This window comes from Bolinopsis microptera, chromosome 5 (genome assembly GCF_026151205.1).
Source record: "Bolinopsis microptera isolate Bmic1 chromosome 5, MBARI_Bmic_1.0, whole genome shotgun sequence".
Classification (NCBI taxonomy): domain Eukaryota; kingdom Metazoa; phylum Ctenophora; class Tentaculata; order Lobata; family Bolinopsidae; genus Bolinopsis; species Bolinopsis microptera.
The window spans coordinates 6,437,540-6,463,617 of NC_087076.1; the positions used below are offsets into that span (position 1 = coordinate 6,437,540).

At 38.9% G+C, this 26,078-nt stretch overlaps 4 protein-coding genes across 6 annotated transcripts in view; 1 reads left to right on the forward strand and 3 right to left on the reverse strand.

Moving 5' to 3' along the window:
• The window catches only part of LOC134815819 (uncharacterized), a 62,483-nt gene that overhangs the window by 20,688 nt on the left and 15,717 nt on the right, over positions 1-26,078 (reverse strand). The gene's annotated exons all lie outside the window — the stretch shown is intronic.
• On the reverse strand, positions 1,768-13,266 carry LOC134815817 (uncharacterized). 2 transcript variants are annotated; one of them, XM_063824403.1, is made up of 11 exons: positions 12,996-13,266; positions 12,713-12,839; positions 12,367-12,504; positions 7,144-7,365; positions 5,882-6,977; positions 5,538-5,632; positions 3,516-3,730; positions 3,191-3,339; positions 2,901-3,007; positions 2,644-2,803; positions 1,768-2,382 (listed from the first exon to the last, which is right to left on the reverse strand). In XM_063824403.1, exons 1-11 carry the CDS (start codon positions 13,025-13,027, stop codon positions 2,369-2,371), a joined length of 2,355 nt encoding a protein of 784 aa, XP_063680473.1. In that variant the 5' UTR covers positions 13,028-13,266; the 3' UTR covers positions 1,768-2,368. The 2 variants fall into 2 exon arrangements, with proteins under 2 accessions (XP_063680473.1, XP_063680474.1); XM_063824404.1 differs by having other exon boundaries at positions 3,516-3,709; positions 12,996-13,265.
• LOC134815818 (zinc finger protein 271-like) lies at positions 13,401-16,810 on the reverse strand. Of its 2 annotated transcripts, XM_063824405.1 has the most exons (6): positions 16,616-16,810; positions 16,423-16,488; positions 15,591-15,686; positions 15,212-15,437; positions 14,975-15,072; positions 13,401-14,779 (listed from the first exon to the last, which is right to left on the reverse strand). In XM_063824405.1, the coding sequence occupies exons 1-6, from the start codon at positions 16,764-16,766 to the stop codon at positions 14,199-14,201; spliced, it is 1,218 nt and encodes a 405-aa protein (XP_063680475.1). In that variant the 5' UTR covers positions 16,767-16,810; the 3' UTR covers positions 13,401-14,198. The 2 variants fall into 2 exon arrangements, with proteins under 2 accessions (XP_063680475.1, XP_063680476.1); XM_063824406.1 differs by lacking the exon at positions 15,591-15,686.
• LOC134815390 (uncharacterized) lies at positions 17,572-19,389 on the forward strand. The gene has a single exon (XM_063823923.1). The coding sequence runs from the start codon at positions 17,572-17,574 to the stop codon at positions 19,387-19,389; it is 1,818 nt and encodes a 605-aa protein (XP_063679993.1).

Below are 26,078 nucleotides of genomic sequence, written 5' to 3' on the forward strand. Positions count from 1 at the left end.
TTATAGAACATAAAAATGGTCACACAAACCAGTGCATAACAGAAAACATATAACGAGAACGCAACATATAGCGGGTGGGTTTATACAAGGGAGGGTAACAATAACCGGGAGGGGGGCAGGGAAACAATACTGCGCGGTTAAGTACTTGCGGGTCAATATGAACCCATTGTTCTAGTTATTGCGACCTACTACTCCCTCTATTATCTAATTCTACTGATGATGTAGCAATACAATTTGACACAAAACACCAGTACACCTCAAATTATTCGACACACCCCGTGAAATTATACTCGGACTGGTTGGTGTTGATATGTGGTCAGTAGTCACATCCTAAATCCAGGGTTTGTACAAGCCGCGCTGTGCTGATTGGATTTGGAGTAATAAACTGGCTAGTCAGCCAATAACACATGTGGCCATTTTTTAATCAATATCAAGTTTTCGTCCACAACGTCTGTACTACCGCGATCCACGTCACCACAAGTTGGCCGATAATGCAGAGAAAAGAACAAATTCAATTTCTAGCATACCAGAGTGCCGAGTGGTGCCACATCGCATATTATACTGAATAGTTAATTTATAATTTGGGTTTACATTATTCCTAGTAATCATATTGTCGGCGTAGATTAATATAAAGACAGTACTATTATAAATACTATACTATCATAATTAATACAATACCATTGATTAGGATGAATTTTTGAGCACTGTATTAAGTTTTAACTCCCAGTCCCAACTGTATAAAACTGCCGTATTCCAGCTATGTTTATTATCATGACATGACATGACATGACAATGAGGACAACTGCACAACATTTTCCCCTTCACGGCACCCATAACCCTGTGCGACAGGATTCCGGAGAATGGTCAGGATAACAAGTACAATTAGACGAGAATATTATTAAACTGTATTACGAGCAAATGTGCTACTTTTAACTATGTGCCAACACGTGTTTGATGTTTATCCTTAACTTGGCAATGCAATCTGTTCAGTAACCAGTAACTATCTATTAGAGTGGAAAAGACTTTGCTACATTACTTAAAAACATAATTGAACAACACATTTAACAAAATAAAATCAATCAGATGTACACATTACATCACATATAATAGTAACCAATTCCATACGCAACTGAAAGCAGAGTGCCTGGTTAATTGAGGGCGCCTAATTCGAACAGATTCACGCGCCGCGAACTGCCACGAGCCTTACGTATTATATACTATGTTATAGCTTGTAACTGATGATGGTTTACTGGGCACGCATTTCAACACGGTTCTTTTTCCCAAAGTGGATAGAGATTTAGACGGCTTTCCTGTTTTTGAGTTTTTCAACTCAACGTTACCAACAGTTTACTGTTAATATCGCATTCCTGAGCAACCGACAAAATTAGATTTTTAGTGCCGACATGGACAGTTGGTAGTGTCAGGTTCTTGCACACAGGCTGGCTTCACGTACAACACCAGCAGGCTTACACGTACAACACCGGCAGGCTTACATGTCTATACCATGTCTATATCATGTCTATACTGCCAACGGTTGAAGTCATATTACGTGATAGAAACCCTTATTTCTTGATTTGAAACAAAATAGATGTACCATTTAAGATTCTGCTGCTATTTGATCACATGTTCAGTGCAATACATAACATGATCTTAGGAACCAATAATTAAGTTTCTCCAAACATCAAAATTGACGTAAAACTCCGGTATGAGGCGATTTTGTCTATTTTGATTTTTGAAGCGTTGAATGTCAAAGTAAAACTCGTCAAATTAGGAATAAGTTAGACTGCAAAATCATACATATATAAATATAATATCAGCATCATAACTTCCCCACTATCCGTAATGGGCCCATGTCGAGAAGTGCTAAATTATGTCAGATTATTCTTGTTAATTATTAAAGCTGGAAACAAGAACTCAAAATATAAATTGTTTGATGAACCGGCAATCTTACACTCTTAGACAAATTATCATACATTGAAAGCAACATTGGATCTGGTTAATCTTGTTTTAAGGCAATTGAGGATGGTCTCAACCTGCTTCTTTGAGGTATATAAAACTTTTACCTACATACAACAAATGTATCTTAACTCGACTATCAATTTTCTTTAAGAAGAACAATTACAAAACAAATTTATTTAAGTAGAGCATACCCTAAATCAAAAAGCGCGAAATTAAAAGAATATTTACGCACAATCTCGCCTGTAAAATCTCGCATTCGAATCGCAATTTTGCGAAAAACTGAGCATAATTAAGTATATTCGGAGAGTTGATGATAGAATCCGTTCGTCATTAAGAGTTAACTCAAAGCATCCTCAGTTTTGTCCGGTTGAATTCATCTGCACACAGTGCATGAACAGTGGCGAATTGCTCAGTCAAACTCTCCTGAAATGGGGTTTGTTTACTGGACCTCCGCCAAGATCACTTTGCAACAACATGGGAACCACGTGAATTTGAACGTTTTGCAGGACAAAATACATAATTCCAAAACGTCATAGATCACGTGACAGCAACCGACCAATCAAATCGCAAAGAAACAGTTTTGAAATGCGCAAAGCTACACTCTTTGCAAGGTGCGCGCACGAAAATATCAAAAGGAAAACTGTGCGCGCAGAGAACCAAAAGTGCCAAATTATACCGCCTTACCTTCAGGGTCGGGAGAAATATTTTCACTTTCCCTCTGCTCCTCTCTCGCTTTATCAGCCTTAGCCTTACGGATTTCATCCTTGAGTTCTTGCAGTTCCTCTTTGTCTTGAGGGACTTTCTGTTGCAGCAAAGACACAGCAACAGAGCTTTCGGCGTAATTCTGAGGTATAAACAAGGTAACCTCAAGTCTTAAAATGCAAATGGTATTCCAAGGAAGAAACCGTATAAGAAACATTAATTTGTATCATCATATTTACCGGCATAGGTCTAGCAACATCCGCCATGATTCGACTGTAGTACTTGTTGAAAAGATTCTCCTTTCTTTTATCTAACTTTTGTGATACTTCGTCATGCAACTTGTCAACTGACGAAATAAATATCGTGAACATTTTTGTAGGAACAAAATGTGACACACACCAGGAGATGCCAAATGGGAAAGGTAAAGCACCGATAAAAAAGACAAAATTAGGGTACTCATTGTACACTGGTGGAATGTAATTTACTCAACAGTAATTTACGGATAACCTTACACGTATTTTGATGCTACCTCTTTTAAGATAGGAATCCTTTGTGTCCGGCTCAAAGAAGATGTGGTATTTCATAAGTTTTCTAAAAGCGTCCGGGAATGATTCAAAGGGAGTGTTACAGTCTGGTCTTTGGACAGCCTCACGATCTCCTTCCAATGATTTGTTTACCCTGGAAACAGCCAAATTGTTAGAACTACAAATAAAATGAAAAAAATTCCTTCGCCAGAATTTTGCATACTGAGACTCCTTTTTCTATTTCGTTTCAAATGAATGATCTAAAATTAAGTAAAGGGAAGATAACAGTAAATACCTCAGATCTCCTAACTATGTTATTCAGATTCTAACCTCTGTATAAGTTCGTTGTGTTGTGATGAAGCAGCAGTCTGGTGAGGTTTAGGCTCTATCCTGGTCAACTTGTTGGGTTGCTGAGAGGAGGATATCCCTGCCTTGGTCGGCGTCAACTTCCGCTTCCTGTTCTGTTCCTGAGCTGACAGGGTGCCTCCTTTTGGGAGCAGAATCTTTTCTGACGGCTTTGAGGACTGAGAAGTTAGTATCTTTACCTGACAAATGATGATTCGTTAAATGATGATCTAGTTATTCTGATGTTTTAAATGTACATTTTTATCGTGAAAATTGATTTTATGGGGGGTATGCAACGACCATTAATGACCATTAATGACCATTAATGACCATTAATGACAATGTCAGTTTTGTCAAAATTTCATCTAAAAAAAAAAAAAAAAAAAAAAAAAAAAAAAAAAATTTCATCTACTGACATTAATGGTCATGTTTTTCCGGCACTTCTTAGAGCGAAAAGGACGGACGCCTGCATCATTTAGACCCTACCTTAAGTTAACTAACTACAAGTATATGTTATTATTTTACATTTACAATTAGAGATTCGAAAGAGAAAACTTAGAATAGAATCTTCCGTGGTTAGGCAGACCTTCCAGAATATCACTAGAGTGGATTCCAGAGTGAGTTAGGGATTACATTTATCAAGTTCTAATGTAATGAAGAACAAATTTTGCGGCCACGGGATTTAAACCAGATAACAGTTGGTGACTTATAGTTATCAATAATAATAATTCAAAGGGCAATTTAGGAGTATCAGATCGTATCAATAGTAAAATATCAATCAATAATAAAATAATAATAACACGGGTATTAAAATTAAATATTTCGTTCCCGTTCTTAAATATCATATCAATATTTATATTTGAGCCAAATCATTATGCTAGTCGATTACATAGTAATTACACAGTAGATGAACTTATTCAACTTTAGCACTTCATGAAATACATCGTCATCAGTCTGAATCGGTCAACAAAAAAGCTGATCTTTTCCTAGGATTAGATAGAACAATTCGTTTACAGTTCAATACTCTGCCTTTGGCAGTTTAAAGTTTTGACCCAAAATCGAGCACTGTCATCATGATAGGGACAAATTGATGCGGCAGGAATTCGTCTAGATCTGCAGTTGCCCTTTTTTGAAGCAGAGACACTCATTGATAAGATGGTACCGAGGCAACGAAGGGGACGTTTAGCATTTTTTGGAACAAAGGTAGCACTTAATGAGTCGCCCTTTCGAATTGTTCGACGTTGACAGGGCTTAGAAGAATTTTTGCAGCCCGGTTGGTATGGCACAGAACCCTCGAAACAGCCGGTACCAAAAAATTTCGATCTCCGACTTTTATTTCCAAATATCGTCTTACGATGGCATAGAAGGTACTGTGAGGAGGTATTGAAAATCCAAATTATCAAAAGCAATCAACACAAATAAAGGAAATCAATACAATTCAAATCGACGCAAACTGCAAAGCATTTATACTAAGTCAACTGTAAACAAGCATTTATACTAAGTCAACTGCAAACAAGTATTTATACTAAGTCAAATGCAAACAAGCAAACAGACAAGACAAGTTACCAACGTATAACAGAATGGTGCTTGGCACTCATTCCGAAACCGAAGGCGAATATTAATTCGTTTTCTCAAACGAGACTCTGGCAATCGATGTAGGGGGCTGTGAGAAACTTTATAGAAGTGATACAAAGTGATCACAATTGTAAATTTCTTGGACATGTTGCTTCCAAGATAGTTCAGAATTTCAATTATTTAATGACCATTAATGACCATTAATGACCATTAATGACCATTAATGACCATTGATGACAATGTCAGTTTTGACAAAATTCCATCTACTGACATTAATGGTCGTTGCATACCCCCCGATTTTATTTTAGTTATGAAGACTTATGCTAATTCCTTTTGAAAAAAAAAAACAGAAGTTATCAGCTTGGGACTTAATCAGCACATTAAAAAAAACAGAAGTTCCGTTATTACTGGATAATAATAAAAATGACTCACGTTATTATTAGACGGAGCTATGGGAGAGTAGATAGTAAACTGTTTAGTTTTACCGTCCTCCGATTTGGGGTTAACATAGCGCACTGTGTACATTTCTGAAAACACATTATATCGTAAAATGTAAATCCTTTTATTTTGTCATATCATACTAAATAATGACTGAAGGTTGTAATCGAAATTTGTACCAAATATCTGTAAATATTGCAAATTGGAATAGCGTTTAAATAGCAACTAGAAAATCCAGAAAACAGTTTCGAAGGCAGAACTACCTCCAATGAACTCACTATTAATTTTACTGCAAATAATTTAAATTTATTTGTTAATGTATTATAATGTTCACTTACTGGATTGGGAGAGAGAGTTCTGGATAGCAACTCCATTGACAGGCCTCAGATGTCCATTGGGAGTTTTAATGAACTTAGCAGCACCGTTACCTTGAGGAATTGTAAAATAAACATGAGTAGAAGTAGCTGGATTTATCTGTTTAGCTGGCTGTTGTGGCTGTTGTTGTTGTTGTTGTTGTTGTTGTTGGGTATTCAGGGAGACGATGGAACCTCTGATACTTTTCCCTCCGTTTATTTGCACCACAACAGGACTGCTCTGAAAGGTCTGGCCAGCCTGCTGAGCCGTGAGGATGACAGGCCGCACCGCCGAGTAGTCTGTTGAGGAGGATTGCGCGGGAGTCGCTACAACATTGGGAGCTCGGTTTGGGAGACCGGCTGTTTGTTGGAGGGGTGCGGAGTTCCTGATTTGGTTTCGGACAACATAGGGTTGCTGAACTGAAGTGGCACGGAAATGGGTACTGGACTGGGTTGAGATAATGTTAGGTTGAGATACAAAGGTCTGGTTAGGCCGGAGTTGTCCTATGATCTGAGCAGGTTGAGGTCCCACAAATACAGGGTTGTAAGAAGGTACGTGACCGGCATGTGATACACGTAACGTTGACTTGTCCTCGTTTTCGATAACTTGTTGATAGGACGAGGTCCGGGGAAAACCAGGCCGATTGTTCGATACCTCATCTTGCTCGCCGTAGTCGAAATGAGAAAGTCGCTCCGTGGTAACAGCGCGGCTGGTAGACAACACGTGGTTCTGAAAAGGAAAACGGGGCTGTGACGTCATGACCTGGGCTGGAGCCACAGTCTGGGTTCCTGGGCGCATGTTGTTCTGCACCAACATGTGCTGCTGGTACTGGGGGGTGACGTAACGTGTGACCGGCCGCAGAGTCTGGTAGTTGTACTGGTACGACTGTTGGTTGGTTTGTGGGTAGGTTCGTGTGTAGGTCATGTTCTCGTAGTTAGGCTGATAGGACTGCTGTTGGGGCCGGGGCGCCTGTTGTTGGTAGGCTTGTGGGGGACGAGGTTGGATTATCTGCGGTCGTTGGGGTGATGCTTGCTGAACTACTGGAGCGTGGGTTAGCTGAGTCACTCCCGGACCACCGCCCTGAAATACCAAACATTAGATTATCACTACATATTCGGAAAAGTAAGTTAATTCGCCATATTGTAACCTGATCTGAATGGTAAATTGACCTTTAGGTCAATTTCGCAGAATATTAGTTATATTATGATAATATCAAATATAATGATGAAGATAAAGTTGAGATAACCTGCGGCAAGTGTTTAAGCTGGAGCTGGTGGTGAAGGTGCCGCCCCGGGTGATACCCATGATTAGCCACCTGTTGAGCCTGCTGTTGACCTGTTGCCGGCCCACCCTGATTGTCCATCTGGATGACTGTCTGAGGGCGAATGGGCTGGTTGTTCAGCATCATTAGGTTTCCTGTTTTTGGATCCCGTTGGAGCTGCAGCACCATCTTCTGAGCTTGGGGAACCTGAACATTATTAGAATCAAGAATTATTCAAAATTTCCCTAACCAATGAAAATATTATGACCTACCATTATTGATTATCAAACTGAAAAGTGACAATAGCAAAAATTACACCTTTGGGCAATTCCACGGTAAGGTTCCACTTGGTGAAAATGAAAAATGTTAAGATAGGCACTTAATTTTGGTAAGAACATGTTCATTAGACTCTTAACCTTACAGGTCAACAAAAGTTTTTTGTTTCATGTTGCGTTAATTTGTGATTTTTCTCATTCAAAGGAACACTACTCGGAAATGAAAAAAACCATTCAAATTTTCAAAGGGCCATATAAAGGGTATGCAGCAATATTTATCTATGAAATTCCATACACTAAGGCATAAGAATTAGAGCTAGAGCTATATGCAAAGTTTCAAAACCGTTACTCAAATACTTTTTCTAAAAAATTTCCACAAAGATGGTGTCGCGTCCGTCACAAAATTAAGCAAAAAAGTTTTTTCAGAGCCACATAGTGCTATTTATATTCAAAAAATCACTGTAACCTATCTCTTCTGAAAGCAAGGGAGTAACGTAGAAATTATCAGGCTTGTATCTTTTAAGAAACAAATTTTGGAACTCAACTTGTCGCGTCCGTCACATTTTGTTGAAAATGCTCCAAAAAATCTTTTAACAGACTTAAATGCATTTTTGTTAAAGCTGAGACCGTCCTTAACAAAAGGATGTCGTCAAATCGAAAATTGGACAGAAAATGACTTCTACTCAATTGAGACTGTTTTGAGAGATATTGAAATACGAGGGTAAAATTCCAAAATTTTCCAGGGGGCTTCAACCCCCCCCCCCCCCCCCCCCACCTGAAGTAAATTGCCAATTGGTCTGTTTCACTTTTATCCACTGGATTTAGCCCTGAATCAAAACAAAAAGTGGCAGAAAGTAAAGGTTATGGTATTGCACACCATATCCTGGAGTTTCATCCCGTTCCAAAAATTATCCACCAAATTATGCAAAAAAAACTTATTTTTGGCAAATTTTAACATTTTTCCGTGACAGATGTTTTTGAAAGTGACCATCAGCAGCACAGTCTTTTTGATTCTAAATCAATCATGGTGCTCAGCATGAGAGAGGCCGGAAAAACATATACATTATGAGAGGCATACACCCGGCCGCGGTAGATATAATAAGACTGCATTGCACACCACCCAGTGAGGCAGATCAGTTTCTTAGCACAATGTGAGGCAACATAGAATTAAAATAGAGGGAACAATTTATAGTAATTAAACAATTAGTGTGAATTGTACTACCACCTCAGCAGAATCCACCTCAATCTCATGCGGGAAGAACTACAGTCCGATCATATTTTTATTTGTTAACTTTGCTCTTCCAGTGATGATAATTTAGTCACCAAATTCTGTTCCTCATATTCAATTGAAGGATAATCTTCGTATGTTTGTAGAAAGAGTATTTGATTTTAAAGATAAGTCTTATATTATTCCTAATCTTTATACTAAGAAGGCCTATTTCTCTGACAATGTTAGTAAAAATAAAGTTCAGTTTTCTAAAGATACACTTTTGGAATGTCTTAATTATTTGATTGATAATTCTTATGTTACTTATCAGGGTCAAATTTATAGACAAGTTATTGTAATACCAATGGGTACCAATGCAGCACCACAAATAGCTAATGTTTATTTACATGTTTACGAATATAAATATATTAAACTTTTGATAGAAAAAGGGGATACAGAAAATTTAAAAAGATTAAAAGACACATTTCGTTATCAAGATGATTTGATAGTTTTTAATGATTTCAATTTATTACAGAATGTATTAGAAGATATTTATCCTAAGGAAATGATAGTAAATAATACTAATATTTCGGCTCGTAAATGTTGCTATCTAGACTTAAACATTAGTATTTATCAAGGGAAGTTTAGAGTGACATTATATGATAAAAGAAAAGATTATAATTTTAAAGTTATATCTTATCCGTTTTTGGATGGAAACGTTCCAAATAATTTGTCTTATGGAATATTTATTTCTCAATTAGTACGATTAGCCAGAATTAATTCGACACTTAAGGGTTTTAAAAATTGTGTTACCGAACTTTTAGGTAAATTGGTTGCACAAGGATTTAAGTTAGCTGCATTGCGCAACAAGTTTGTCAAGTTTTATAAATCAAGATTAAATATTTGGGGTAAATATGGTAGTGATATTTATGATGAATTTATTGAAATGTTTCAATCACCTAATATTATTTTGTAATTTGTATCGACATATATCGTTTTTCAGTTATATAAGTTACCTAATATCTATTAATTATTCTAGTATTTGTGATTAATTTGTATTGATTTATTATTTGTGACTTAAAAATTAGTAACAATTATATTACCATCTAAAAAAATTTTTGTCGAAAATTTATTTTATGAAGTCTAAAAAAATTTTTGTCAAAAATTTATTTTATGAAGGAGTAAGTTGTCAAAAGATGCGCATTTGTATATTCTGTATTCATTTATTGCTTGTTTAATTTGTTTTTTGTGTTTAATTTACGATTATTTGTGTTTGAGATTCTGTGATTAAATTTATTTTGTTGATTGTAATGTTGTGATATCGCATAATTTATTGTAAATGTAGCATATGTTTCAGAAAATTATGTAATGTAATGCGATGGAAGTTCTTTAAGCTGGCAATTCCAGTCCAAACCCTGGAAACATGACATAAAAGATTCGGTTTTACTTCTTTGAATGAAAAGCACTAATAAGCTTTAATTTTATGATATTTTACTAGAAAACCCGTGGTAACAGGGAGGAACCTAATAGTATTCTTTGGAAGTAAGTTCAAATCGTTTCAAAAAGTATTCATCCCCACCGAAGATACAGCCGATTAAAATGTAGCTCGCACTGAACACAACGTTATTACCACAAAACCGATCAAAATGACGTTAAAACAATCATTGCACGTGCATGTGTGCATTAAAACACCGTTGCTATTCAATTCTTTGAATTATAATAGAGATGAATTAGAGTAATGCTTTCCACGAAATCCGACAGTTATTGGTATCGGTTCTCCATAATGAATTTCTTACAGATAATCGTGTATCGTCTACAATGATATTGAGGTTGCTAAAGAAAACCTTGACTATCAAGAAAATATGTATCGTCATTTCGTGTTTTATCATCTCTTCTATACTAGTACAACCGCCAGTCATGCTACAAACACAGATAACACTATCAACTTTCACTTTCGGTTTTGTTAATGTCATAGGAGAGGAGAAAGAAAATCCTGTCAGTTCGAGTTTCAGGATTCAGCTATCCAGGGGAAAATGTTTGGGTTCGGTAACTGGGTCCCTTGTTCAAGCGGCGTTTTGTGACCCGACAATATCACAGTCATTCAGCTTCACTCTGGACGGCAGGCTGATGTTTGAGCACACTAAACAGTGTTTACAAAAGTCAAATACCTTAGTTTCTGGTTCGGGACATCTTTTAGAACTCGGCGATTGTACTGAAGCTCCAAAATTTACCCTTCTTAACGAAACTTACCTTCAGCTTACAAATCATCATCTTACATCTGACTCAGGCGAGGTTTTGTGCATAACTCCAGTGACAAAGGATAATTCAAAAATAAAACTCCATGCAACATTTAACCCCCATCAAGGTGATTTAGTAGGCCTCATGACTTGTCTTACAGATTATTCCAACGTGATACTTATTCAAGAAAACACATTTTTGGAGAGGAGAAAAGCTCTGATCCAACCGTTACCAGTGACCAACTCCACTTGCGACTACCCAGCCTGCAGTCTGAACAAGCGAGCACCCCCAGTCACGCTGCTTCCTCCTCGCCAAACTAAAAGGTGCTATAATCTGTCTAAATGTGTGACAGTAGTCACTAAAACCGGTAGAAGACCCCATCTGGTGACGAGATTAGCTCAGTCTTTGAGGGAAGTAAAGGGTTACGATCTCCCCATAATCGCTGTGGATGATGGTGGGGAACCTTACTCCCAGGAGATTCAGAGGAACTTGTCACATTTTCAGAACTTGAACTACATTATTAGTGATCCTGATAACGAGGATTTAGGGATTGCACTGGGACGGACGCTGGCAGTTCAACAGGTCAGGACAAAGTATTTTCTCTTACTTGATGACGACACGATTATCACCAACCGCACCAACATTGAACTACTTGCTGAGATTTTAGACACTACAGATGCATCACTGGTGGGTGGAAAAGTAACTGAAAATGCTGATTTTTCTGGGTATTTGCAGTTTGGGTACTCGGATATAGAAAAGAGACGACAACTTACTCTTTATAAAGGTGCTTGTGCAAGGTTTAATGAAACAATAGAGAACTTTCCAGAGTGCCTGAGATGCGAATTGACCACAAATGCTTTCATGGCAAAGACAAAGGACATTTTGGAGGTGGGCGGCTGGAGCGAAGAACTGAAGATTGTGGAACACAAAGACTTGTTCCTGAGACTGAAAGCTGCCCAAAAGAAAGTTGTTTACTGTCCCGATTTTCAAATCCACAATGAGAAACAGACGAATAAGGAAAGAGATGTTGCTTACACGAAAAAGAGGTTCGGCCGATTTCATCTCATGAGAACACTTTTTGATAATATTTGGAATGTAGATGAAACTGTAGAGACATTTACCAAACGTATGACAGAAGAAGTTCGGTCGGAGATACTAAGTGTTAGTTGATTCTGTACACTAGGATATTATGTTCAGCCGGTTATTCGAACGTAAATTTTTATGCCAGCTTTGTTATGCAGATTACGGAATTTTTTCACTACACGAATTAACAAGTTTTGTAAAATCGGTAGTTATTGTTTTTGTAGTTGTTTTAGCAGTTCTTTTACTGATACATCTCAAAAAAGATTGACGGTGTTACTGTACACATCACAGGTGGTAGTTACAATTCCCCAATCGAATTTATTAATTTTGTGCCCATGTATTTGTAAACAAAGCTTAAACACAAATTACTGGAAACTGAAACAATTACATCCTTAAAGCACTGACCTTGTTGGGGCTAGTGGAATACAAGGTTTGTTGGGAATGTAGTTGAGGAATATTGTTCGGCTGGGGAGAAGTTTGTTGAATAATTGTTGGGACTGTCCCGGACATGTGCTGTCCTCTCCCCTCCATCATCGTTACACTCTACAAAATTAAGATGTTTCATCATGATGTCTTATAAATTACCATTATTACATATTCTTCAAACCATTTTGGATCATATTAAAGGAGAATAAAGATCACTAAAATTAAAAATACTCACATTTAAAGAAATACTCATATTTAAAGAAATACTCACATTTAAAGAAATACTCACCTTTAAAGAAATACTCATATTTAAAGAAATACTCACATTTCCTTGAGAAGAAGTCCCACCAACTGACTGTATGGGCCGTTTGTTGGGATGTGAGTAGGGCGGCACTTTGTAGACTACTGTCATCTTATCTGTTCCACTGATAAGTCCGTTAAATCTTGTCTCACTGAGCAAAGTGCTTATTTTAGTTTAGGTACTACACGTTTATCATATTATGTTCAAGTTTCCAATTTGATTTATCTACAGAATTTGCCAAATAATTAACATTAAAGTATTAGTCAATACTAAGTATTAGTATAAGTATTAGTCAAGAGTAACTTACTTTATGTTATTTAATGTGTTGCCATTCTCCATAACATCTTTCGCGGCACGTTTAGCAGCGAGGATCTAGAGCGTGGGGCTTTCTCCAATTTTTGTTCTCCTTCTGACAGTCCTCCTCCCGGCTTCAATCTATTTATATAGGATATCAATAGGAAAAAGGCGTGGAAGAAGTTATTTACAGAGTTTGCGGTGACACGCTCAGGGATGCTCCTTCATCAAATCCACTTTACTAGAACAGACATACTTTGTTCATTTCTCCTAAAATATTTGTAAGTTTTGTTAAATACGGTACAGATTATATTATGATAGCCTATAGTATGAAATCTCCTCCTACATTTTTTGAGCAATCACCTTGAAACTTTCAGTTAATTTGTTATTCCAAGAGTTTTATTCGTTTTTTTTGTTTGTCTCCAGCAGCTCTTATCATATAATGTGAAAACTAAAAAAGTGCCATTAACCCCCCCCCCCCCCTCTGGCTCTAACAACATCAAAGAGTTTATTAAATCTTTATGATTTATCCTAAACATTGGAAACTTTAAACGTCAATTGAGTCCTATGTTAAGAAGAAAAGGCGATGATACAACTTTTTATAAACTATCGTAAATGAATTAAATTAACAAGAACATTAATCAACTAAATAAGGCTATCTACAAAATAGGCATAATAATCTGACAAGGGTGAAACCCTTCATTTAAAAGGCGTTGCATGTTTGATGAGTAAACACTGCACTGATGAGTTTCACAAATTTCGATAAATTTACTTGAAATAAATATTCAAATTTTAGATATTTAATGTATTTAAGATTTGATAGTGATTAAGTTTTAAATTACTCAACAAATTATGTAACCAAATATGGAAGGTACTAGAAAATTCCGGGCAATGTGTACAAAAATTACGCACAACGGGATTAAACACACGATGTGAAAATGTTATGAGTAAGTTAGGTTGAATAGTAAATCATACGATTTTAAAACCAATAACATTCAATATCCAGAATGTGTTAGCATTAAACAATAAAGTAAATCGATCATACCGAATTTATCTTATATTATGTCGAGTGTAATAGTAAAATACTCAAACAAGAGTCAAACAAAAATTTCGTCGCTGAATGTAAATTCAAGCAGAACAAATTAATAAACTGAGGGAACCCTCTATGATATATTATATACACTGTGAATTATGATTAATGATAATATACTGAACATCACCTGACTGCCTTGCTGATGGCGTCCAATATCTCACCTCCTAAACCTTCCAGGTTAACGTTATTACTGTTCAAAGTATTGAGTAAGTCATTCAACTCCGAATGGGACATTTGAGAAGAAGCACCCGGTGACGTGGCTGAGGGAGAGGTTTCTGATTTTCCAGTACAGGACAACACTTTGTGATTGTTCAGGGAGTCTTTTCTCATGAAATACTTATCGCATTTACTACAATGGAAGTTCTTTACACCTGTATGCGCGATGAGGTGGCGTTTTAACGAGGAATAATGTGCAAATCCTTTCTGGCAAATCTCGCAAATGAAAGGGTTAGATACCTTGTGGATTGGCATGTGTTTTTCGAGGTCGATTGTGGATGCGAAGGAGCGCTGGCAAAGGTTACACTGAAAACGTTTATCGCCATGGAATCGTTTCATGTGTTTTACAAGGTAGTTTCTGAGAGAAAACGTTTTGTGGCAGTAGTCACATTGCCACTTGTTCTGAAGGTGTAGCCGCAGGTGCTCTTTAAGGTATCCTTTACCCACCGCTTTACCACAAACCCCACATTCTGCTTGGTTAGTTGTGCCTGTGTTACGATCTAGTGTCAGGTATTTAGTTTCTGGTGAGTTTTTTTTCAAATAACCAATTTTAATACAATTTTGCTGTTTCAGAAGCGCCCTATGTACTCGCCATATTGAAGCATGAGAATTGAGATTGTATAAAAAATTATCAAAGAAAGTTGAAAAATACAGCAATAAATTTTGAAACTAAAAAAGCTTACTCTTTTCGTCAGGCTGTACTAGATCCACGGGGTCTGATGTCGTTTCTGAGCTGTTACTTTCAGTAGTCGGTACTGTTTCCTTAGTTACCATATTGCATCTGACAAAACAGAATTATATAAGATACTTCTTCACTGCATAAGTGAGGCAATGTTGACACATATATGGACAGTGTAATAAATTTTGAAAGAAACTGTAATTGTAACCAAAACAATTTTAAACTTGCATGACATACTCACTCTTTTTGATTGTCATTTGATTGGGTAAAAGCTTTTGCTTCAGGATTCGAGAGGTTCTCGATCAAATCATTCATTTCCTCTGAGAACTCAGAGAGTAATAATTGACAGTTTTCATCAGTCACCTTTTCAACCAATTTCTTGTCAGGCTTTTCAACTTGCAAATCAGTAGTAGGTGGGTCCGTATTTTCACCCTCATCTGGCTTCAATTCAGCTGCTGTATCAAGTTCTGATAATAATTTGATATTAGTTTCAGACTAAGATGAATCTGAGAAATATAATAGACATCAATTTGTTACTAGGTTACATTATATATAGATAGACAGGGTATTTTGCACAGACAGTTGGATTAGCTGGTAACCTGGTACCAGAAAACACATACCTGTCTCGATAGCACCAAATGTGTCCCATGTATCACCATGGTGTCTACATCTTAGATCAGCTGAGCTTAGCAAGCGCAGCCTACAAGGAAGCGCTTCTGAAAGTGTGCTTTATGAGCCAAGACTAACCAGTGGCATTCCAGATCCCTGTGTGCCATGATTTAATTAAATGTATACACCTCCACCACAGCAATTGGTATCTGATAAGTTGACATTTTTGTAATTCTACATTCAAGTATTGCTATTTAGCGGCCAGGTAGCGCAGTTGGTTAGAACGCCTGTCTTACAATCGTTAGGTTGCGAGTTCGAAACCCACTGACTGCCTGGTCGTGGGGTGAGCGTCGTCGACGTTCAGCTAAGGATCATGAGTGGTCTATGCAGCCCCCCGGTCTACTCAGCCGAATACTCGAGAAATCGAGTGTGAGGGTTAAATGAGGAGCTGCACATTGCAGCAAAGTCTCGGACGAAGAAAGTATGGTACACACTACCTTAACCGTCACTGGCCAAAAAGATCCTTCGGCTTCCTGTAATTGGCTGGTTGCACTTGTGTAACATTGTGGCTGTTGGAATACACCGAAGTAAAATAAGTGTCTAGATAAAAAAAAATTGAGTATTGCTAGGATACAAACTATCGTAGATTTGGGACAATGGAAGAGGCTGGCGTGTCACAGCAAGGCTCAAAAATTGGTACTATCAAACGGGCACACTTTCAGCCAAGCCTTCATGTCAGCTATGCTTACAAGGCAAGTAGACCAAATCTGAAGACACCACTATCACAGAGACAGTATCCTGCCATCCATTCTAGTTATTAGACTCTAAAAACTGGATACTAACCTTCCGTCTTATCGCAAATAAGAGCAACTTCTTCCACAGCTTTTATGACAGGTGATATTTGCTTCACTGAAAATTCCAACGAGGTCAAAATAATAGAAACAGTAAGTTTAGGATAGGATAGGGTATCACATTCCAATCCAGACATCAACAAAGTAGTAAAGTATTTGTGTCATTTAATTAGGCAGTAGCTTACCTACAGAGAGCATGCTAAGAGTGGTCTCCAGTAAGAATGATATAAATTCTCCATCTGTTTTGCTACTGAAGTTGAGTTTTGATTTCTGCTTTGTAAATTGATGAATCACTTTACACTCTGCTAAGATAGGTAGCATCTCTGTCCCCATCATTCATAAGGGCTTGAGAAAGCTTCCTAAAGTATTCTTTATTGTAGATTAACCTTCAGTTTTAATTCGAAACCATTTGTATGCAACACAATATCACCTATCTAAATCCAATAGACTTATTATGTAATCAACGTAGGGCTGGGAAAATTTGTTTCAGAAATTTACGATTTAATTATATTTTATTAGATTATGGATTTTATAATAATAATAATAATAATGATCCCGGGCCAGAGGAAAACTACCGACTGCCAAGGTTTGAAGCCTAGGCAGTCGAGACCTCTTATTGAGACCCTTTATAATAATAAGGCCCCCGCTCAAAACACCAGAGCTAGTGAGTAGTGGGTCTGAGGCTGATACTCTTGGTCAGCACCCCCGGGGTCGGTAACGGCAGCAGTCCATTGGATGGCTGCCGGCAAGAGCGTGTCTTTACTGCACAACGCACGCTTGTGCAGTAAAGACACGCATATAACTGTTGCTAACTGCTGCTCACTGCTACTAACTGCTGCTCACTGCTGCTCACTGACAGCAGCAGTGAGCAGCAGTGAGCAGCAGTGAGCAGCAGTGAGCAGCAGTTCGTAGCAGCGAGCAGCAGTGAGCAGCAGTGAGTAGCAGTGAGCAGCAGTTAGCAGCAACTAAAACTGACGTCCTCTCCCTTGGACTGAAGTTCGTCCCGACACCCACCTCAGATCCTACCCCCGACCTGGCTCCCCTCATACAGAATATCACTAAACAACTAGGAGAAGGCATGGAAGCCTCAGCCACATATCAGGTCACCTCTGTATTATCTAAATTTGACAATAAACGTGACATGACCACCGACAATTTGACTCCACAACAACGTACCGCTCTTAAATCTTTAAAATCTAAGAAATCTGAATTGAAATTTCTTCCTGCTGATAAGGGCAACGCCACTGTTGTACTGACTCACGATCAATACATAACCAAAGTTACCGACCACTTATCCTCAGGTAGTTACACCCTCTTAACGAAAGACCCCACTCAATCCGTTACCACTAAACTACAGAAAGTCCTCAAGAAACTACACACCGACAAGAAGATCACGACCGACCTATACCACAAGATGCGCAACCTACATCCTAGATGGCCTCAACTTTACGGACAACCTAAGATACACAAACCCGGCGCACCTATCCGTCCCGTAGTCAGCTTCTACAACACCCCCCTCCAAGCCCTCCACAAAGTCCTCGCATCTTTCCTCAAACCCCTAGCCCAGAACCCCTTACGCCTCAAAGACTCTTCCGACTTCAAACATCGCTTCGACTCCTCTCTCAATCCCTCCTTCCACTACCACGCCTCCTTAGACGTCCAATCCTTGTACACCTCCTGTGACATGCGCCTAGCCCTCAAAACTGTCATCTCCTCCTTTGAACAGAACCCCTCTCGTCTTCCCTCCAATGTCACCACCACCACCATAGGCTCCCTTATCAACTTTTGCCTTGACAACTCATACCTTGAATTCAACGGCTCCTTCTACTCCCAAGACGAAGGTGGTACAATGGGATCCCCCCTCATTGTTGAACTAGCTGAAATCCGCCTTGCTGAAATCGAGACCTTAGCTTTATCCTCATGTCCTGACCCTCCGAACACTTACTCCCATTTCGTTGACGACGGCCTTGGATCTTTCAGAGACAGAAACCACGCAGAATCCTTCCTTACATTCCTTAACTCCCTTACTGAAGACCTCAACTTTACCCAAGAACATCCCTCTACAGACGGAACTATACCCTTCCTTGACGTTCTCATCCACCCTGACAAATCCACATCAGTCTACAGAAAACCCACCCACACCAACCTCTACACCAAGTACTCCTCCTGCACCACCAACTCATCTAAGAACGCAGTCATCCGATCACTGACCAGAAGAGCCCACAACATCTGCTCACCCCAACACCTTGACGACGAACTCCAAACAGTACGACACGTTTGCCTCCAGAACGGCTTCCCTCCTCACCGCATCACCACCATCATGGACGAAGTACAACGGAAATTCACCAACCCCTCTCGCCACCAATCCCTAGCCTCATTCAACCGACAGACCCGTGAACATGCCCTTAGTGTTTCTCTTCCTTTCCATCCCTCCCTATCCAAACCCATCTCCAAGATACTCGGACAACACGACATCAAAGTCACCCACTCCTCTGCTACCTCCCTCCGCAACCTCCTCACCAAAACGAAGACCACACCCCCTACTCACCTCACCCCCAACACCATCTACGAAATTTCCTGCTCACAGTGCCCCTCCAAATACGCCGGACAGACCTACAGACCCTTGGTCCACCGCATGAAAGAACACGAACGATGTTACAGACTCAACAACGCCATCGACGAATCCACAGACAGAATCAAATCAGCCCCTGCACATCATGCCCTGACCACCGGCCACACCATCTCCTGGAACAACATCGAAGTCCTCAAATCCCTCACCTCACGCACCCAACTAGACCTCACAGAACACGCAGCTATACAAATACGACAACCAGCTATGAACAGAACAGACCGCGCACCCAAATGTAGTTCCCTCTGGGACCCCATTCTTCCTAAAATTGCCAAATCCTTAAAGTCCAGACCATCTGGCATTTCCTTCTCAACCTCAACAGAAGACTAAATTTTTATTGACATTGTACTGTAATTTTCACTTTCCCACCCACACCTCCCCCACCCTCCATCCCTGACACCACTCAATCACATATAAGCATTGTCCACCACATCACATTCAGCTGACGACGATTAACACATGTTTACTGAAAGCTTCTACAAGTTAAATCATCGTATCTCTTATATGTTTTTAACCCAACTCCACTCAGTTAGCAGCAGTTAGCAGCAGTTTCTTTGCACTTAGCCCCTCCTGTGTCCCTGGCATTGCCAAATGCCTACTCCCTGAGATCCAGTTATAAAACAAAGTTTAAACTATTAACACTGTTAGTTCCCCCGTTACTAGTCCAAGTAACGGGCTAGAACTTGACCAAACAGCTGGTGAAACAACAGTAAACCACCGGAACCTCAGGCTCTAATGTCCTTCTCAACATAATTTAATGTTATCGTGAGATTTTGTAATTGCTTAATATTCATAATTTGCTAATTCATATAATATGCACTTTGTGATTGTTTCTCCCATTTTTCTTCCCTTGCATTGCAAACCCTGTCTCTTGTAAAAACAACCACTTTTGTAGATACACACAGTCTCTACGTCTTTATCCTCTGGTCCCTAGGGTCAGCTGACTCCTGGCCAAAGGAAATTTACCGATTGCCAGGGTTTGATGCCTAGGCAGTCGAGACCTCTTATTGAGACCCGATATAATAATAATAATTTAAACTTATTGATTATAGTGGCACAACAACTTAAAATGCAGAGGTGTGCCACGAAAACAAGTCAAGATACAAGTCGAAAAGAAGCCTCATTGAGTGCGCGGCGCGGCACAGTAACGCATTGCGTTGTAGCGCGATGTGTTACTGGTTACTATTCCGCGCCGCGCACTCAATGAGGCTTCTGATCACAGTTCAGATCGGCGAGATGTGCTACTGTGCCGCGCCGAGCTGCGATGAATTGACAGCGTCCATTATGCATTAACGCATCGCGCTACAAGGGGTGCACGCGCACGATAAAAATAAACTTGCTCGGATTTTCAAAATTTTTGTACCATTGTTTTCTAGAGACTGTAATGTGTTAAAATTTTTACAGTACCAAACACAGGAAAACTATATTGCAAAGAAACTGCTCATAACTGCTGCTTTTTGAAATGATCCGTGAGTTTCGCCTTCAGCCTTGGGCTTGGTGCCTTATTTGATGGTGCGCGGCTTTTGTTACCCCTTTTGTTAATGTTCATTAATGATTAACAATAATAAAGATTTGGCGGAATGACAGGCTGAGCGCGGCCCAGTAAGGCTTTAGGTGTAAAAGTCGCCTTATTTGACGAAATTCGTTGATTTTTGTCGTATTATTCTGTCATATCTTCAGTTCCTTGAATGAGATCATTTTGCAAATTGATGAAGACCTTTCAATATAGCGGCTTTAATTTCACAAAGCCATGTGTCTCACAGGGTTGGGGGGCTGAAACCAGGTTTTCGATCAAACGATGCCATTTGTAGTCAATAAGTCAAACGTTGCCAGCAGTGAGCAGTTGCGCTCGTCCAATAGTAGAGGCTCTTACGGGCAAAAAGACGTGTTTTCTGCTACGAGTTTAGAGACCTAACCGCTAATTGGACACAATAGTATGATGTCTAAGGATCGATAATATGTTAAGAAGTATAAATTTGGCCTTATTAGTCACGTGCTATACCAATGCGCGTTTTAAACTTTGACAGTCTATTACTCTAAGGCAAATAAAGTAATTATATTCATATTTTGTCAGCAATAAGATCACATTATTTTCTATTTAGTGTGAAAATATGAGCTAGAACGGACATAATCTCGCTGAGTTATAGCTGTTTGAAATTTATGATGAACGCGCGGGTGCCAATTGATAACAACTAAATGCTTTTGCGCGTAGTGCGCGTCGAAAATTTGGCAAAAACGCTTGCGGAGTGACAATATTCAAACTTCGATAAAGTATATGAAGTGGGTACTTCTCGGAAAGGAAAAATTTAGGCAAACACGATGTGACTATTTTTGGGTTGATTTAATACAACTGCAAAAAATTATTCAAACTTCAAGCAAAAAAGTCAAAATTTTTACCACTTTTTTGGATTTTTACCTCAGAACAAATAGAGGGATTTGTTTTATTTTTATACAATCTTGTGCGGCTGTTTTTTAGCTATCTTTATGCAAGTTTTGCCGACATGCCAACAAAATTAACTTGCTCAAAATATCAAAAAACATGGTTTTTTGGCCTATTTTTGGCCCAAAAATCGGTTTTTTTGCGATTTTACCCCAGAACAATCAGTCCAATCATCTTGAAACCACTTTCAATCGATTCTACGGTCAAAAATACGTCTAGTAAGGTGTATCTGGGGTCCCTAACGTATCGAGCAGACAATGCCCGTAAGAGCCTCTACTACAATGAAATCGCTGCATTTTGCCTGCCATTATTTTTTTTATTGAAAATCTTTTCAAAATAGTACATACATCAATGTAATAATTGAATTACATATATTCGTATGCGAAGCTTGGCTTTCATAATGCAGCGATTTCATTGAAAGAGAGCAACTGCTGGCAACGTTTGCAGTTTGACTACAAATGGCAACGTTTGATCGAAAACCTGGTTTCAGCCCCCCCCCCCTGTGGTTTACGCGTACTGCTTGACGCGCTTGTTTCGGCGGTCGCGCGCTACAGCAAGCGAAAGGGCTTTGGTTCTAGATGTTAGAGCAAGCTTTAATTTCACAACTGTCCGAAAAATTTGGTGGATATCGGAAATGATATAGTGATGTAAATGTGAAATGGGGCAAAATACGCTATTTTTAGCTGTAACATAATGTCTGATGCAATGGTTATACTTGTAGTTAGATTTACCTGAGGACCTCAGGCTATCATGTTTATAAACATAGATGATAGAGATTAGGCGGAATGACAGGCTGAGCGTGGCCCAGTAAGATTAGGTATGCTTTAAATTGTTCGGACGCACTTTCCTTGTAAAAATTTGCTCTAACCAGAGCCATTTCGCTTGCAACTAGTAGCGCGCTTACTGAGCGGCGCTCAGCCTGTCATTCCGCTGAATCTTTATTATGTTTATGAACATAATAGCCTGGGGTCCGGTCCCCAGTAGTAGAGGCTCTTACGGGCAAGAAGACGTGTTTAATTTTCTGCTACGAGTTTAGAGACCTAACCGCTAATTGGACACAATAGTATGATGTCTAAGGATTGATAATATGTTAAGAAGTATAAATTTGGCCTTATTAGTCACGTGCTATACCAATGCGCGTTTTAAACTTTGACAGTCTATTTCTCTAAAGCAAATAAAGTGATTATATTCATATTTTGCCAGCAATAAGATCACATTATTTTCTATTTGGTGTGAAAATATGAGCTAGAACAGACATAATCTCGCTGAGTTATAGCTGTTTGAAATTTATGATGAACGCGCGGGTGCCAATTAATAACAACTAAATGCTTTTGCGCGTAGTGCGCGTCGAAAATTTGGCAAAAACGCTTGCGGAGTGACAATATTCAAACTTCGATCAAGTATATGAAGTGGGTACTTCTCGGAAAGGAAAAATTTAGACAAACACGATGTGACTATTTTTGGGTTGATTTAATACAACTGCAAAAAATTATTCAAACTTCAAGCAAAAAAGTCAAAATTTTTACCACTTTTTTGGATTTTTACCCCCAAAAAAATAGAGGGATTTTTCAAATTTTTATATCATCTTGTGCAGCTGTGTTTTAACTATCTCCATGCAAGTTTTCCCGACATGCCAACAAAATTAACTTGTTCAAAATATCAAAAAACATGGTTTTTGGCCTATTTTTTGCCTAAAAATCGGTTTTTTGCAATTTTACCCCTAAATAGTCAGTCCAATCATCTTAAAACCACTTTTAATCGATTCTACGGTCAAAAATACGTCTAGTAAGGTGTATTTGGGGTCCCAAGCGTATCGAGCAGACAATGCCCGTAAGAGCCTCTACTACAGGTAATAGCGCGCGACCGCCGAAGGCGGCAAAGGATATATTCTACTTGTGAAACAAGCGCGTCACGCAGTACGCGTATACACAGGGCTTGTCATACGTTGTATGAGCCGCCGCTCACGAGTGCGCGGCTCCCACTGTATCGTAAAAACCCTATATAGGACCTGTCATGGCCATGCAGATGTGGAAAAATCTACATGGTTTCACCTCCAACGACCTTGAAGTACAGTTCACAGTAAATCCACGATTGGATACCTTGTCTAAGGTTCCAGCTGTCCGTACAAAAAGCTCAGCTGCTGATCAGACTCTATATGAAACATCATCAGTGTAATGGGTCCCAGACTCTGGAACTGTATACCTTGGCACATACGTGCAGTCTCCAAGCATGATGGCTTCGATCAAGCGTCATATGAGTATGACGGCATTCATGCTTTCCTTGCCGGATAAACCGCCAATCCGGGGCTTCACATCACCGAACTCCAATTCTATACTGGACTGGCGTAACGATCGAGAGGCATTTGCTCTCTGGGGTGGTCAGCAACTCTGATGTTTAACGAAGCAGATCAAAGGTATCAAAGTAAAGGTAAGGTAAAAGATATTATGTAGATTGTAGGCCGTAAAACGACACCTCCTTCCAGATCCAGTTTTAACCTTAAATTGGACATGGACATTATACCGTTCATGCGGTCAATATTGCGAGACAATATATATGGAGGGTTCCGTACCATTTTACTGACACCACGGCATCAACTTTAACGCGACTTTCCGCAAAAACCGTAAAAGAAAGACAACTGAAACGTTTTTGACTGGGTCAAATGCTTTAATGGCTCCAAATCAGCATGAAAAAATAAAAAATTTGCCAAGAAATAGGAGTTTTACTTTTAGAGCCCAAAATTTGGACCCCCAAGTGGTGTCAAAAACGCGAATTAAATAGGTATTAATTATTTTAGTCTCTTGAGTCTTGACACCATTTTAGGGTTATACGGGTTCCTGCTAGTATATATAAAGTGAGACGATATATATGGATCCGTACCATTTTACTGACACCACGGCATCAACTTTAACGCAACTTTCCGCAAAAACCGTAAAAGATATACACAATACAACTGATACTTTTTTGACTGGGTCAAATGCTTTAATTTCCTCCAAATCAGCGCGAAAAAATAAAAAATAGGCCAAGAAATAGGAGTTTTAGAGTCCAAAATTTGGATCCCCAAGTGGTGTCAAAAACGCGAATTAAATAGGTAGTAATTATTTTAGTCTCTTGAGTATTGACACCATTTTAGGATTATACCGGTTTCTGCTAGTGCATATAACTTTAAATGTGACAGTTATTTTGGAATAATATTTACAGGATCGTAATCAGCTTGACGAGACGCAACTTTTGGTTTAAAAATCATGATATTTGAAGAAATATTGTCTTAAATAATTTTATAGTTCAAACATTGAGGTGTTATCCTATAAGGTGTTATCCAGTAAACATGACATTTGTTTTTCCGGTTGTCTTAGGTCCCGACACTTTCTTCCTCTTCAGTCTGTTTTGGAAACCTTCACCGCTAACTTGACGATCACTACCGAAACCTAGTTTGTTCAGTAACCTTAACACAGTTTTTGTGGGGAGACTATACAGTAGTGGATCAAGTAAACAGTTTAGATAGAGACATAACTGAGATACCCGCACTGTTCCCTCATCTTTGGAACTTATCAGATCAAGTGCAATGAAGGATGGAATCCAGGAGAGAGTGAAAAAGAAACAAATCATGAATGACTTCAGAGACACTATCGTATGGGAAATCTTGACAGTCCTTGATCTTATTTTAAAGATGACTATCGCATAAGTGACCAAGTTGAAGAAAAAGGGTAGAATCATAGCCACGGTGGTTCTAACGTATTCTCTGACCGTATCTGATTTCCAGGCTGCAAGTCCACACAATCCAGTCGAAGAGTTGAAACTGACAATGGATCGTCCGATGATGTGCGGCTCGTAGATGATCTTGATAAGCGCCATATCGAACAAAGAGAAACACCAGGAGAAGACGATTGGAGCCAGAAGCAGCTTCTTGTGGAGAGGTGTTTTCCTTCTGAAGGAGTTTAAATAAGTCATTGCTTTTACACTCTATAAAATTATCCACCATATAACTAAAAATACATTCTAGTTGGATACAATCGGTTATTTTACAGTTCTACGATAGAATAAGTTATTCTATAAAAAAATAGAGAGTAAACACTTTGTTCTCGCAAATAAATACAATGTTGCTTACTTATAAGGAAAGACCGTTGCCATGAATCGGTCTACAGTGATGGGCATTATCGCCATAAGAAAAGGGTCAGTGCTGATCAGTGAAAAATAACACTTGATTTTGCAACTGGTCTCGCTGTATGTACCGTGTAATAAATCTGAGAGAGCTGGTATAAGAGGGTACGTTTTTAATATCGTCATTATATTTTATTATTGTATCTCAAAGTTTCGTGTATTTTGATGAATCACTTTCACAACCAAACAATCCGAAATATAACTGAAAATACTATTGGGCTTACTTAATTTTCAAAGTTAGCAGATTAAAACGAAAAACAATAACCTGGGCCCCTGAAGGCACAACCAAACAGAGACTGAAGAAAGTCGCAGAACACCAGATAGAAAAAACTGCAATCTCGGAAACATCTGGATTTAGACCGGGCATGCTTCATCGTCCTTAAAACTCCAAGCACCAACAGAGTCGCGTTTGCAACGACAG